Source organism: Cornus florida, unplaced genomic scaffold (genome assembly GCF_030987335.1).
Source record: "Cornus florida cultivar Cherokee Brave unplaced genomic scaffold, ASM3098733v1 CherokeeBrave_3.0.0_Hap2_Chr06, whole genome shotgun sequence".
Classification (NCBI taxonomy): domain Eukaryota; kingdom Viridiplantae; phylum Streptophyta; class Magnoliopsida; order Cornales; family Cornaceae; genus Cornus; species Cornus florida.
In genome coordinates, this window is record NW_026775576.1 from 84,186,952 (window position 1) to 84,203,541 (window position 16,590).

Consider the following 16,590-nt stretch of genomic DNA (forward strand, 5'->3'; position numbering starts at 1 on the left):
CCTCGTCACCTTGTCGGCGTCTACATTCAACGTGATTCAACTCAAAACGGTTTCGAAAATTTTAGTACTAATCTACCCTTAATTTCCAAAACCCAAATAGTCATATCTCACCACCTACCATGACATTTTGGTAATTGCACGCCATAAAAAACAAAACGGACCTGTCACAAACTCATTAAGCAGCCCATGTTTAACCATATATACATTATATGTATCGAACCTACTATAGTTATGAAGAAGAAGACAACATAAATTTTAACAAAGAATTAAGCAGAGACGTTTCCGATTCTCCAGGATGAAGTCAACCACGAAAGACGCCGGAGCACAAGCTCCTCTCCTCCCGGAGGTAGAGAATCCGCCGGAAAAGTGTGCGTCAGTTTCCGGCGCGGTGTTCAATGTGTCCACCAGTATAATTGGGGCCGGAATCATGTCGATTCCGGCGACTCTGAAGGTGTTGGGTGTAATTCCGGCTTTGGTGTTGATTATAGTGGTTGGCGTGTTGGTGGATGTATCGGTGGAGTTCATGTTGAGGTTCACGAGTTCCGGCGAGTCCACGACGTACGCCGGCTTGATGAGGGAGTCATTTGGACGGTTCGGATCGATTGCTGTGCAGATCTGTGTCATGATCACCAACCTTGGTTGTCTCATCGTTTATCTCATTATCATTGGTAAGCATATAGTATTAGTTTAGTTGTTTTTCTTAGATTTTTTGAAAACTGAAAATTAAAAAAAATTGTAAAAAAATCAGAGTGGTTGACCATTTTTAAAACTATTTTACAAAAAATCAGTTTTAAAAAAAATATATATATATGTGTGTGTGTGTGTGTGTGTGTGTGTGTGTTTCAGAGTCATTTATAGTTCTCTGCTATTTTTTGAGATTTTGAGCCACTCATTTAAGTTTTTAGAATCAAGAAATGGAAATTTATGCTGTGTGTCTTGAAATTGAAATTCCAAAAAAAAAAAAAATTGAACAAAATTTTTTTCAGTTTCAGTTTAAATTATTTGGCACGTAGTTCATATAATGGAACATATTATTTATGATATATTAGGTTGTATAAAATTCGTGTCTTTGAAATTGAAATTAAAGTTCAAGGCACGAATTCCGTGCAATCGAACATGTTACTGAAGGAGTCTGGATTGGTTAATCTAAAGACTCTAATTTAAAGTTTTGATCATAACCATAAGTGTCCAGCTTAAAGACAAACACAAGTAGCTACTTGATAAACCAAGTCAAATGTAGAACAACTTGTTGCAGTTCATATACAAACCGTTTGGACTGTCAAAAACCATATGGAAGGTTGAAGCAGCCCATTTTGACCCGCGTTGACCTATTCTTGATCAACACTAACCAGCTATCTTATTGAAGATGCAAGAAACTCCTTCTATTCTTTCTCTCTCTAGAATTCTTACACCTCAACCCCAATCAAGATCCCCCTCCTCTTCATTCCAACTCCTATTTATAGATACTTACCAGATATTTACAAGATATTTACAAGATATTTACTAATTGCTGGACCTGGGCCTATTCCTCAGTAAGCCCTGGTCACTCTTGATGGGCTTACTCCCGCTCGGCCCATATGGCAGTGTCTTTCTATGGGCTGACCCAGCTGTTCGGACTGAAGGTTGTGTTTTGCGAGTCGGGCCTGGCCCATGTCATCCAGGGCCTCCTCAACTGCCCCCATAATTGCCCCTTATTTAATAAGGGGTAATTATTGATGGCGTCTCATCATGACACTGACGGCTCGAGATAACCACGTGGGGGAGCGAACGGTCAGATCCAGAATCAATGTTCCGGGGTTCGAGGGATTTCTTGCCTTCCCGATGCTTCGGCCCTCGGGCCCCCTTGCCTATATAATGCTCTAGAATTCCACTTCACTTCCCTTTACCGTCTCCATCATCAGCCAAATCTCCCTCTTTCTAGAACTGTGCTAAGCCTTTTCCGGTGAAATCCTTCGAGAGTCATTCTCCCAGCGATCTTGCAGTCCTCCGAGGTTAGTTTCGTTCTTTTTACTTTCGGCAGGCTTCCATTTTCCCTCTTTTAGATTCTTCTTGCACTTCCACCATGGTTGTAGATCTGGGTGTTCTTCGTATGAGACTTAGACTTCCTGACAACATCGTAGTTAGGGTTTGCCCCCAAGACGTTAATATTACGACCGGCGCCGGCCTCCTGCCCGGCGAAGTCTTATTCACAAACCTTCAACTGAATGTTGTTAGGTTCCCTCTGCACCCTTTCTTTAGTTACGTCTTCAACAGATTGGGGATATCCCCTCTGCAGGTCAACCCCAACTTCTTTAGGATCATATCTGTTATGCTCTTATTGATGCGTGACAGAAATCTGGACCTTGACCTCATAGACCTCCTTCTGTGCTATAAGGTCAGTAAGATCCGTACTAACGAGCCCTTCTACCACCTCTACCCGTTCGAGAAGATGTCCATATGCACTGACACAATAAAATCTGAAAAGGGTTGGAGGGATAGCATAGTGGGTATTAGTGGGGCTTGGTCTTCGCCGGCTGCAGAGGATTACCCAATCCCGAGCGCCTTTGGTGTCTGCTCTGTCTCCTCCTATAAAAAATTCAAATCCCATAAACACGACTGCCCCTGTGAAACATGCGTTCCTCGTTTTTGCACTTATTTATGCCGCTCCTTGGGAATACCTTGTGATGACTTGAGATACAGTGTTTGCAGGGATAGGATTAACTACTTGAAGAGATACGTTCTGAACGATATTCCTTCCTGCTCAGATCTCCTCACTTCAGACAACCTCTTTGCGCTCTCATCACTCGGCTACAATATGAGCAGACTGCAGATTCCCTCTTTTGGCAGGAGGAAAAATACTCCCCCAGTCATTCCTGCTGCTGGGGCGACCTCCTCTCCAGCGTCGGCTTCTTCTTCAGCCACCATATCTGACACTGTCCCGAGCGCAGTGGCTACTAACCCTGCTGCCAGCGCCCCTGCGGCCAACCAGAACGCGCCCTCCCCAGCTACCATAGCTCCTGCTGCTGCGGGGGGCGGTCGGGACAAAGAGCGAGGCAAAAGGCCTCATCCTGACAGTGAAATCGACCCTGAGGAGGAGCCTCTTATTAGAAGGACCCGAGTCTCTGGGCCGGGTACTCTCTTGCACCGAGCGATCAGAGCTCCTTCTCACTCTGGGCCTCCTGCAGCTGGTGGCTCTGCTTCTGCTTCAGGCCCCCATTCTATCCCCAGCTTGCCGCCATGGGCCCCTCGGTACACTCGAACGGATGGGACGTTCATGAAACCGAACGAGACCATGCTGAAGGATGGCCAGACCGCTATGGCCTACTACAGGAGCATGTGGACTCCGAAGGACATTGAGGCGGCAAAGGGCCTTTCCCAGAAGGACGTGTTCAGTCGCTTTCCCCAATCTGCTATGGAGGTGACTTTTATTTTCTAACTCATGAATTCTCTTATATTACTTGGTCTTGCCTTCGCCCGTTCTGACTATTGGTTTAACCGTTCTTATTGTGCACCTATGCAGACATTGTTCGGGATGATGGCCATGCAGAAGCAGGTGGAAATGGGGAACGCCAGGGCCCGAAAGTATTCTGACAGCCTGGAGGTGGCTAATAAAGAGAACGACCTCCTTGCCATGAAGAATACCGAGGTGCTGGTTCGGCTTGACAAAGCCGAGCAAGAGAGAGATGTCCTGAAAAAGGAGAATGATTCCCTTCAGGATGAGAAGGACGCCCTCCAGCTCGAGAAGAGCGTCTGGCAGACTGAGCAGGAATCACTCAGAGAAGAGAAGGCAGAACTCCAACGTCTTCTAGCTGATGAACAGTCTGCTCGGATGGCTTTTGAAAAAAGAGCTCTGGACGAGCGTACCGCTCTGATCGACGCTATCAGCAGAGTGGGTGGTGGGATGCTGGCCCTTCATGCCGGTTCTCCAGGGTCGGTGCTCTTCGGTATGCTCAAGGATTCCGGGAAGGTTTCGCCGACCGGGTTCCGGATGAGGGACAGACCAGCTCCACTCCGGATGAGGTAGACAAGGATCTGGGGATCGAGCCTCTGGGGGTCTATGTCGACCCAGAACCCACCGAAGCGGAGCGTATATTTGATGAGTGCCAGGACATCGCATCCTCAAGGATCATCACAGCTCCTCCTACCGCTCTGCCACTGACCGCTCCCCAATCGTCAACCGTGGCTCCCTCTGTAGCCACTGCTGACGCTGAACCCCAGCCGAACGACTCAGTTATTCACCTGGATTCCCCACCTCATGAAGGTGAGGCGGCTGATGGGGCCGAGGAGGCGAGTCGGCAGGACCAGGATGCTGTTGGTACTGAGGCGTCTAGCTAGGGCTCCTTCGAATTCTTCCAGTTCATATCTTCTTGTAATGATGGACACCTCTCTTTTGTAAACTAAATGTTCAATATTAATGAAATGGCCGAACTCTTTTTCTCTATGTGTTGTGCTCTGTTCAACTTATCTTCAGTACATATATATCTTTTCTCTCTTTTTCTTTTTATATTAGCTTTGCTGTGTGTTTGTACGGCAAGTGCCTGGCGCTCGGCTAGAATGCCACTTGCCACTTGGCTTTAAATTTTTAGCAAGTGTCTGGCGTTCGGCTTATAGTGCCAGCTGCCACTTATCTTGCTTAAGTGCCTGGCGCTCGGCTAGAATGCCACTTGCCACTTGGCTTTAAATTTTTAGCAAGTGTCTGGCGTTCGGCTTATAGTGCCAGCTGCCACTTATCTTGCTTAAGTGCCTGGCGCTCGGCTAGAATGCCACTTGCCACTTGGCTTTAAATTTTTAGCAAGTGTCTGGCGTTCGGCTTATAGTGCCAGCTGCCACTTATCTTGCTTAAGTGCCTGGCGCTCGGCTAGAATGCCACTTGCCACTTGGCTTTAAATTTTTAGCAAGTGTCTGGCGTTCGGCTTATAGTGCCAGCTGCCACTTATCTTGCTTAAGTGCCTGGCGCTCGGCTAGAATGCCACTTGCCACTTGGCTTTAAATTTTTAGCAAGTGTCTGGCGTTCGGCTTATAGTGCCAGCTGCCACTTATCTTGCTTAAGTGCCTGGCGCTCGGCTAGAATGCCACTTGCCACTTGGCTTTAAATTTTTAGCAAGTGTCTGGCGTTCGGCTTATAGTGCCAGCTGCCACTTATCTTGCTTAAGTGCCTGGCGCTCGGCTAGAATGCCACTTGCCACTTGGCTTTAAATTTTTAGCAAGTGTCTGGCGTTCGGCTTATAGTGCCAGCTGCCACTTATCTTGCTTAAGTGCCTGGCGCTCGGCTAGAATGCCACTTGCCACTTGGCTTTAAATTTTTAGCAAGTGTCTGGCGTTCGGCTTATAGTGCCAGCTGCCACTTATCTTGCTTAAGTGCCTGGCGCTCGGCTAGAATGCCACTTGCCACTTGGCTTTAAATTTTTAGCAAGTGTCTGGCGTTCGGCTTATAGTGCCAGCTGCCACTTATCTTGCTTAAGTGCCTGGCGCTCGGCTAGAATGCCACTTGCCACTTGGCTTTAAATTTTTATAGTAGACCATTGGAAAAGAAAATTCTTCTCTTCTTTTTTTGTAAATTCCGGTAACTTGCTCATTCATATGTATTTGATTGACAACAAATAACATCCAATTAAAACCAGAACTTAGCTTCTATTGATAGTACCTCTTCAGAGACGTGGCGTTCCAGGGCTTGCTGACCAACTTTCCCGCCATGGTTTCCAACGTATATGCCCCTTTGCCAATGACTTCTGCAATTCTGTATGGGCCTTCCCAGGGTGGCATCATTTTTTTGACCATCCCCACCTTTCTTTTCAGAACCAGATCGCCCGGGGCAAAATCCCTGTGTTTTACTCTCTTATTGTGACTATTCGCCAGCACTTGCTGATACGACGCTAGCCTTATAGCCGCTGCGTCCCTCCTTTCGTCTATCATGTCGAGGTTCAATCTTAACATCTTGTCGTTCTGATCTCGACTCCATGCTAAGCTTCTGATAGTGGGGACTAAATGCTCAACCGGTATAACTGCTTCGGTACCATACGCCATCGCGAACGGGCTCTCCCCAGTCGGCCGCCTTGGGGTGGTTCTGTAAGCCCATAGAACGTTCGGGAGTTCATCCAACCACTTCCCCTTATGATCTTCCAGCTTCTTCTTAATGCAGGCGAAAATGGTTCTGTTTGTGATTTCTGCTTGTCCGTTAGCCTGAGGATGACTTACTGCAGCCAACTTCTGGTTGATTCCATACTCCTCCAGCAGCTTTCTTACTTGCCTGCTGTCGAGGTTTGTGCCATTGTCCATGACTATTGTTCTGGGAACACCGAAGCGGCAGATAATGTTGTTCCAGATAAATCGTCTCACCTGAGTCTGAGTCACGCTAGGATACGGTTCTGCCTCCACCCATTTAGTGAAATAATCCGTGGCCAGTAACACATACTTGTTCTGAGCTCTTGCAGTTGGCAGAGGACCGACCACATCCATCCCCCATTACGCGAAAGGCCACGGCGAGGCCATTACGTGCAATTCTTCAGGTGGTTGGTGGATCATTGGTCCATATCGTTGGCACTTATCGCACCTTCGAGAGAACTCCTCCGCATCTCTTGACATGTTTGGCCAAAAATACCCTTGTGTCATTGCTTTATGCGCTAACGATCTTCCCCCAGAATGATTGCCACACACACCCTCATGAATAGCTCGCAATACCTGCTGCGACTCCGCGGGGGTGACACATTTCAAGTACGGGCCAGAATAGGACCTTCTGTACAGCTGGTTCCGCACGATGGCGTACTTGGCAGCATTCTTTTTGAGTTTCCTAGCTTCATCCCTTTGCATAGGCAAAACGCCATCTCGAATATAGGTAATGATTGGGTCAATCCAATTCGGTTCATACGGTATGACGTTGACTTGCCAAGGGTCCGAGACCATCGGTTCTTCGAAAATGGACGGCTGGGTCACTATTCCCACTGGAATCACCCTCGCCAATGTTTCACCGCAACTTGAAGCATTGCATGCTAAACGGTCTGCATCTGCATTCTGTTCCCTCGGCAACTGTATGAATTCAATCTTTGCAAAGTCCTTGGCTCTACGCAGAACGGCAGAACGGTATGCCCCCATCATGTCATCCTTGGTTGCGTACTCACCATTTACCTGCCGAACAATCAGCTGCGAGTCACTATACACTGTCAAACTTTTGATCTGTAGCTCTTTGGCCAACTTTAATCCATTTAGCAACGCCTCGTATTCCGCTTCATTATTGGTGGCTCGGAACTCAAGTCTGAGTGCTTGGCTCAAGGAAGTACCCTCTGGGGTTTGCAGTTTGATCCCAATCCCAGCCCCCGTCTGGTTAGAGGAGCCATCCACAAAAAGTTTCCAAGAGCCGCTTCTAAGGTCCTCTTCCGTATCTTCGGCATCACATTCTAGTAGGAAATCGGCCACCGCTTGCCCTTTAATAGCTGTTCTCGGCTCGTACGTTATGTCAAATGAACTCAACTCTATGGCCCACTTTGTCATTCTGCCCGAGAGCTCTGGCTTGTGCATGAGCGTTCTGATTGGGAAAGTTGTTAGAACAGCTATGGGGTGGGATTCAAAATAATGCCTTAACTTTCTTTTTGCATTTACAAGTGCAAGTACCACCCGTTCGGCCTTTGAGTATCTTTTTTCCGCCTCCATCAGTGTTTTGCTTACATAAAATACTGGGTATTGCACCCCTTCCTTGCAACGAATCAGAACGGCACTCGTCGCGACACCAGATACTCCAAGATATAGAAATAACTTTTCTTCCGGTTCTGGGGCTGACAGGACTGGCGGATTCTGCATATATTGCTTCAAATGAGTCAATGCCTGTCGTTGCTCATCCCCCCAGACCTGCCTTCCATGGCTCCGAATCGTGTCAAAGAATGGTTTGCAGTGGTCTGACAACTTTGAAATAAATCGACTTAATGCAGCTATTCGTCCTGTTAGGGCTTGCACCTCTCTGATCGTCTTTGGCTCGGCATTCTTAATCAAAGCCTCTGCTTGAGCGGGGCTAACTTCGATGCCCCTGCGGTTGACCACGTGTCCCAGAAACTGCCCGGAACTCACACCGAACGAGCACTTGGTCGGATTGAGCCTCATCCCATATCGCTTTAGTACATCAAATACCTCTTGCAGATGCTTCAGATGATCATCCTTTTTCCTACTTTTCACCACCATATCATCAATATAGGCTTCGACAATCTTACCCATTTGATTCTTAAAAACTTTGCTGACAAGTCGTTGATAAGTTGCTCCCGCATTCTTTAATCCAAAAGGCATAACCTTGTAGCAGTATGTTCCTCGCTCGGTGACAAAAGAAGTTTTTTCTTCATCTGCGGGGTCCATAGGAATCTGATTATAACCTGAATATGCGTCCAGAAAGGTTAAACGCTCATACCCCGTGGTGGCATCCACCATTTGATCAATCTTAGGCAACGGGAAACTGTCCTTCGGGCAGGCTTTGTTTAAATTGGTGAAATCAATGCATACGCGCCATTTCCCATTTTTCTTCTGCACCACAACGACGTTGGACAACCACTCAGGGTAGTGCACCTCTCTGATAAATCCCGCATCAAGCAGCCTATCAACTTCTTCCGTTATGATCTGATTACGTTCTGGAGCAAATCTTCGCTGCTTCTGTTTCACTGGTTTGAAATTAGGATTGACATTCAGGGAATGACAGGAGACGGAAGGACTAATTCCAGGCATGTCGAGGTGACTCCATGCAAATACGTCGACATTGTGGGATAAGAAATCCACTAGCTCTTGCTGCTCTTCTCTGGTCAGTCTTATACCCACTCTGGTAGTTCGTTCTGGCCTGGACTGATCGATCTGCACATCCAGAAGGGGCTCCTCGGTCAAGTCGGCTGACTCCTCCACCCTATTCTGCTCGAGTGGAGGTTCCTGTAATTGCTATCTGGGGCTTGTCGACCGGACGGGCGCCTTTCCCTTCCCTGCATGCTTTAGTGTGACGGAATAACACTCTTTGGCTGCGACCTGATCCCCCCGAATGTCTATCACTTTATCTCCATCGGGCCCGAGGCACCTCATGACCTGATGCAGAGTTGAGGGTACACCTCGGACTCTGTGAATCCATCCTCTTCCCATCAGGAGATTATACGAGGGGTGAATTTCCACAACCACAAAAGTTTCCATAAGAGCTCGCTCTGCAGCTTGAACTTCTACTTCCACCATCCCGACGGGTTCCACCCTCTTCCCATCGAACCCTAATAAGGGATTTCCGGTGGGCTTGAGCCTCTCTGGTTTAATGTCGAGCCTGTCAAATGTGTCCCTCGGCATAACATTCGCACTGCTCCCAGGATCGATCAGAACTCTGCGCACCAAGCACTCTGCCACTGTCAAACTGACTACCAACGGGTCGTCATGAGGCAGTTGAACACGCTGCAGGTCTGTCCAGTCGAACTTTATCTGCATTGACGGGCTCTGTTGGTGTAGAGTGGTCACATTGCCGACCCTTTTCTTCATCTGCGCCTGCCGCAGGCGCACCCGTAGCAGCTCATCTGGCTCTTCACTAGGCTCGGGTCGACCATGGATAGCATTGATTATACGAACTGGTTGCAAATTGTGGGAGCTTTGTTTATGACTCCTTTTTATTTGTTCCACTGGTCGATTCTGCTCCATCGCCGAGCCTTGTACATAACTCGCAAACTCCCCTCTAGCTATCAACATCTCCACTTGCCTCCTCAGGTTCCTGCATTCGTTAGTCTGATGTCCGAAATCAGAATGAAAAGCACAATGTTTAGTTTGATCCCTCTGTTCGAGGGGTTGTCTAATTGGCAGTGGTGGATGAAACTTGTCCTTGTTCTCCTGATACAACCTCGCCAGAGTGACCTTCAGCGGAGTAATCAACTCTTCCTCCCTGGACCTTTTTTCGGCCTTCCAAGTGGTCTGACGTTGCGGCTGAGCCTGCTTCTGCCTGATCTTTGCCTTGGACTTTTCCTCGGTCGACACAAGCGACGTTGTCCGAGCATTAGCTGCCTCCTCTTCTTCGAGGCGCACAAAGCCATCGGCTCTCTCATTGAGTTCATCCATGGTAGCTGGCGTATTCACTACCAGACTGGTGTGAAACGGAGTTCCGCGTGTCATGGCTAACTTGAAGGCTTGAACTGCCGTAGAAGGATGGCATTCGATTACCATACTCTTAGTGAGATTAAACCTGGTAAGAAAGGCCTGGAGCCGTTCATCCTTGTGTTGCCGCATCGTGAACAGGCTCGAGATGTCCTTCGGCGGGCGTTTGTTCCCATAGTACTGGCTTATGAACCGATCGCACAGGTCCCTGAAACTGCCAATGGAGCTCCTAGGCAAGTTTTTGAACCAGCTGAGCGCCGGTCCGGCCAGACTTGTAGGGAAGCATTTGCACATTAAAGAGTCGTTTTCCGTATTCAGGGCCATTTTCAACTGGATATGATACACATGATCGATCGGATCGGTTGTTCCGTCAAACAGAATAAAGACTGGCATAGCAAACTTCCTTGGATGCGGCGCATTCAAGATCTCGTCGGTGAATGGTGAATCCACCGTCCGAGCTGCGGATCGGAGAGCTTCATTCTCTCTCTGGAGTCCAGCGGTAGCTCTGTGAGTTACGGTTCTGCCCTCCGAACCGTGATGAGTGACAGTAACCATGGAGGGCCGGTAAGACGGATCGAACGACCGTTCCTCTATGAACTCTCTCTGCCAAGGCGACGCTACTCGACGGCGATCTACCTCCATCACTTCCTCTCGGTCAAACCTTTCCCGCTGCGGATCAACGTGAGTCGAGCCTTCGTGATCTTCAACTCGACGAACATTTGGCGGCGAATTGTCCATCATCCTTTCATCACGGTGGTGAGCTGACTGATTGTTCTCGTTCTGATCGCCTTGATGCGCGATACTAGATGGAACACCTCCTTCTCCGACCGGAAGCGGATGCGAAACTGCGGGTATTTGCCGATGCTGCAATCCAGCTTTCAATTCTGCATTTTCTTTTCTGAGAGCTTCAATCAAATTCATCAACTCTTCAAGCTTTGTTTGCTGGACAGCCTCCATCGGATTGGAGCTTTCACCTATCATTATTCCCGAACGGAGTAAAGGCATTAATCTCAAGTTCGCGAGTAGATCTAAGCTTCGTGAGTAGGAATTTTTAGATCTGGCTTCTAATTCTCCGAATTATGCTCACTGTTTACAAGATCTGAATTGCCTGGACTCTAAATCCGTCAGATCCTGTCACAATCGAGCAACTCGCGGTTGCGTAGATCTGAAGTCACTCCTGCCAAAGCTTCAAGAATCGTAATTCCTCCAGAGTAGGTCACAATCGCTCAGATCTGGATTCAAATCCGCAAGATCGAGTTTCGATCAACCGAATTGGTTTGAATCCATTCGATACTCCTCATTGATCAACTAAACTTTTATGCGTTTCCCACAGACGGCGCCAATTGAAGATGCAAGAAACTCCTTCTATTCTTTCTCTCTCTAGAATTCTTACACCTCAACCCCAATCAAGATCCCCCTCCTCTTCATTCCAACTCCTATTTATAGATACTTACCAGATATTTACAAGATATTTACAAGATATTTACTAATTGCTGGACCTGGGCCTATTCCTCAGTAAGCCCTGGTCACTCTTGATGGGCTTACTCCCGCTCGGCCCATATGGCAGTGTCTTTCTATGGGCTGACCCAGCTGTTCGGACTGAAGGTTGTGTTTTGCGAGTCGGGCCTGGCCCATGTCATCCAGGGCCTCCTCACTTATGCTAACTTGTGACACTTTTTTTTTTTTTTTTAAATCAAATTTCATCACTTAGGTTCCATTTTGTGTTTTCTATTATAGGAATTGTCAATTTTTTTTTTTTTTGAACTTTTTTTGAGGTGGAAATTAACGCACTTGGATTGTTTCCATTTTTTATAGTTATTTTAATTTAGTCATTATTATAATATCCATATTTTTTTTCATGATTTTTAAAGAGAGCCAAATTGGACTATTTTGAAAATTCGTTTGTCTAAATAGTTGTAATATTTATCAAATCATTATTATTCATTAGTATAACACATCATGCAGCTTTTTCTTTGCTAATCTTTGTAAATTCAAAGTTCGGTTTACTTTCATATTTTTGCTCCTCCTTCACAATAAAAACGGCATTTTTTTTTTCTTTCAACAATGGTAGTGTCAGGCCTCTTAGAGCATCCCAGAATTCACCGCCAGACACATACAGTCATTCCATCCGATTTGCACCAGACAATTTTATAATAGACAGAAGAATAAGCTAGCAAAATGAATGCTTACTACAAATCAGCGCTTGTGTACAATTAACCCTGTCACAATGTTCTGTGAATTTAATTCTGTTTAACCATGTTGACATTAAAAAATTGTCTGAGCACACACTAATTGTTCTTGATGCAGATGTAGATGAAGGAGAATAGCCGAAATCGGGTTGATTTGAAGTTATGAAATTTCAAATTCAAATTCTTCTTTGTGAAAATATTATGAAAATTGAAGTAAATGCAAAATGAAAGAGTTAAATTCATCGAGCAAGCTGAATTTTTTCACACTTAATTATGTGAATGAAAGTCATGGGATTGTGTATCCTGATCTTTTGAATGCCATTAGCTTCTGTTTGGTTGAACAATAATCAATTTGAATTCGAAACTTGTGAGTTTAGATGTGCTGTTTTAAAATCATTGATAAAATGTAGTAAAATTCATGGCTAATTGTCTTTTTTCCCTCTCTTTAGGAGATGTTCTCTCAGGTAATCAGCCTGAAGGATCTGGGCATCTTGGTGTTCTGCAAGAATGGTTTGGCATTCATTGGTGGACGTCGCGAGCCTTTGCACTCCTCTGCATTGTTCTGTTTGTTATGCTTCCGTTGGTCATGTTTCGTCGTGTAGGTCAGTACTCATTTCTTCCCATTTTTGCCTTATTAGCAACCAAATGGATCATATATTGGACACGAAACATGGAATGCATTATAATACAGGAATATCTGCCTTTGTTTTTGATAAATTAATGGGAGAGGTATAAATTGTGAGAGCATTTTGTGAAAGCTAAGCACAAGATGTTGAAACTTAACTTGAGTTAGAGACAAATCTCGTTAACCAAATTACACACGAAAGTTGAATCGACTCGTGTTTGTGTTTGATCTTGTATGAAAATTGCAGCCACTCGTGAAGTAGACAAACATAATTATTAGTTGAATCAGTTGTTTGAGTTTATAACCAGAAGCTCTAGAAATGTAAAATTTGAAGGTTTATATATTAGTAGTATGTATTGAACTGACAATTCTTTCTTGTGTTGTGCTAACTTGTGTTTCCAGAATCATTGAGGTTCAGTTCAGCAGTATCGGTTCTCCTTGCAGTGGTGTTCGTCGGCATATGCTCGGTGATGGCATTCACTGCACTCTTGAAAGGGGAAGCGAAGACCCCAAGACTTCTACCACAGTTGGACAACCAAGCCTCCTTCTTCAACCTTTTCACTGCTGTGCCTGTCGTTGTCACAGCTTTTACATTTCATTTTAATAGTAAGTCCATCACAGATTATCTGTTTTAGGATGTTAAAAATTTAGTGATTTAGTACTTCAAGAGAATAAAAAAAAAATCTGTTAGGAAAATATGATAAGAAGTAATAATTCCTAACAGTAAGATAACTAGTAATCTTCATATCACATATTAAAAATATACCACCACAGAAACATAGAAATGTAACACCAATTCTATGTTTATTGCCACTTTTGTCGAATACTTATATCTGATCAAAACTATTGGATATGCACGCAGTTCATCCTATTGGCGCGGAGCTTGGTGAAACATCAGACATGATCACAGCTGCCAGAATCTCTCTAGCGCTTTGCGCTGCCATCTACTTTTCTATCGGCATCTTTGGGTACCTTCTGTTTGGAGATTCGATCATGGCCGACATACTTGTGAATTTTGATCAGAGTTCCGGCTCAGCAATCAGTTCATTACTCGATGACATAGTTAGATTAAGCTATGCATTCCATCTCATGTTGGTGTTCCCTCTTTTGAACTTCTCTTTGAGGGCCAACATTGATGAATTCCTTTTCCCTAAGAAGCCTCTTTTAGCAACAAACAACAAGAGATTTCTTTCCATTACTTGTGTTCTGCTAGTTTTTTCTTACTTAGCAGCAATAGCCATCCCAAACATATGGTATTTCTTTCAGTTTGTGGGATCAACTTCTGCTGTATGCCTTGCCTTCATCTTCCCGGGTGCAGTTGCTCTAAGGTACCCTCTATCACTCTGTATATGTATATAAATGTATCTCTGGGTAATGGTGGTAGTTGTTACGACAAACACCGCAGATTAAGAATATGATTAAGAATATGATTAAGAAACTGACAAAACTATAAATCGACACCACACACATAACACAAAGATTTACCTAAAGCCTACATTCGTAAAAAGATGACACTATAGCTATGTTTGGTTGCATGGAATTTGAATTGGAATTGGAGAAAAGCAATTAAGAAAATTGAACCAAAATTTTCTTCAATTTCAACTCCAGGCAGCTGAATACAACCTATGTGGGAAAAAAGAAAAAAGAGGTGGTTACAAATATCAAACCCCAAACCCTTAGCCTCTCTCTCACTCTTTAAAATGGCTTTAGGGTACTCTCTAAACACATGACAAACCCTAAATACCCTTATATATTGAGTTACAAGAGAGAATGTAACCTGAGTCTAAGAACTTACAACGTACCCTAGGTTGAAACCAAATTTGGACCATAACTTCACAGTAGTACTTCTGCTCCACTAATAGAATATTATTTGATCAAACTATCTGCACAACTACATGCACTTGATACACCTTTTGTGGATGTTTTTATTTTTGAAGGTATCATAAAGATTGATTATTTATATTACTTTATAACCATCTGTTATAAATTATATATACTTTTCAGACATCTATGCTTAAATCTAAATCTTTATTTATTTCTTTTGCCCTTTTTCTATTGATGACAGAGATGTTCATGGCATATCAACAATAAGGGACAGGATTGTGGCAACAGTAATGATTATTCTGGCAGTTGTAACAAGCACAATTGCGATGTTTACCAATATATATAGTTTGATGGGAAACAAATCGTGATTTTTATTTATTTATTTATTTTTTACTCTTAAATTTTTCATTTGAAATTGAGTGAATGTATTGTGTAATATACAATTTTTTTTTTTTTTTTTTGTAATAATAGCTGTTTATTTCTTTTTATGAAATGTCTACATGAAAACCTTTTTAAAAAATGTTGAAATTAATGCCCCTTTAAAATCATGTGTGTTGATTAAAAAGGAACTTTATGGAGAAAAAAAAACTAAAAAATAAATCAAAAATAAATTTTTTCTTTCTGATACTAATAAAAATAAAAAAATAAAAATAAAAAAGAAGTCATGCCTAGTATTACTCAATAATTATTTTCCTTTTTTCTCGCTAAATTTGAACTTGGTGTCAAATGGTAATGACTAATGACTACTAGCAACATTTTCTCGTGTGTGCTTCATGGATGGATCCTAACCCTCTGCTCCTTTTTGGGACATACTTACTTTGTACTTCTGCAATTGAATGAGACTTTAGATGGATCCTAACCCGTTGTTTCTTTTTGGGAAATGTTGAGAAAAATGGTCATCATAACAGCCTCAATGGGGGTGATTAGGGGTACAACTTGGGACCGGGCCTAGCCCGAATTCAGCCCGAGATTTTTCGGATTGGGTTTCTTTCACCAACAAATCGGGTTGGCTTTGGGTTAACACATTTCAAGTTGGGCTTATTTTCGGGTTGCTCTCGGGTTAGAACATGGTCAACTTGAGTCTAACCCGAAATCTTATTTTGTTTTTATAAGATTTTAATTGTAAATAATACACACGTGAAGAAATTCAAATAGAAAAATTGTCTATGTACATGTTTTTTTGCCTTTGCAATACTATTGTCAAAATTTTCTTCAAACTAAATTCAATCAAGTTTAAGGATATATATATATATATGTATATATATATATAATACCCTTTTAAAATCATGTGTGTTGATTAAAAAGGAACTTTATGGAGAAAAAAACTCAAAAATAAAATTTTCTTTGTGATACTAATTATATATAAAAAAAAAAAAAAAAAGTCATGCCTAGCATTACTCAATAATTATTTTCCTTTTTTCCCCCCTAAATTTGAACTTGGTGTCATAGTGTCAAGTGGTAATGACAACTAACATTCTCTCATGTGTGCGCTTCATGGAATGGATCATGGATCTCTGCTCCATATTAATTGTGCACGTCCAAAAATTTGACTCACTGCCACCTTATTGTTAAGTCATTTGAGGTTATTTTTAATCATATACTTTTTATATATTTATATACTATCTCTATATTATATTAGATGTTCACCTCGAAAACTCAAAATGAGTGAAAAATACACAACTAAACTAGAAATGAACAACAAACCAAAACATAAAGGAAGGGAGGGAGAGACTGGCAGATTTCCTGGCTGACTATACTATCACAGCTGATTGGGGAATTTCTGGAGGCCTCCTCAACTACATAACCAAGCATCAAAAAGATTGATGCTTCTCGGTATGACACTTCATGCATCATAAAAAAAATCATCAACATTCATGCATTAATGCAACTATCGTC

The 16,590-nt window shown here is 43.6% G+C and overlaps 1 protein-coding gene across 1 annotated transcript; it reads left to right on the forward strand.

The window, feature by feature from the left end:
* Positions 1–234: 234 nt before the first annotated feature.
* LOC132312457 (amino acid transporter AVT6C) lies at positions 235–15,180 on the forward strand. The gene is made up of 5 exons (XM_059810834.1): positions 235–668; positions 12,695–12,847; positions 13,273–13,476; positions 13,733–14,198; positions 14,936–15,180. The coding sequence occupies exons 1-5, from the start codon at positions 296–298 to the stop codon at positions 15,060–15,062; spliced, it is 1,323 nt and encodes a 440-aa protein (XP_059666817.1). The 5' UTR covers positions 235–295; the 3' UTR covers positions 15,063–15,180.
* Positions 15,181–16,590: the final 1,410 nt, after the last annotated feature.

Coding starts and splice junctions, on each gene's coding strand:
- LOC132312457 (XM_059810834.1), top strand. CDS start 296: ATGAAGTCAACCACGAAAGACGCCGGAGCACAAGCTCCTCTCCTCCCG. Junction 669..12,694: donor CGTTTATCTCATTATCATTG/GTAAGCATATAG, acceptor CCCTCTCTTTAG/GAGATGTTCTCTCAGGTAAT. Junction 14,199..14,935: donor CCGGGTGCAGTTGCTCTAAG/GTACCCTCTATC, acceptor TATTGATGACAG/AGATGTTCATGGCATATCAA.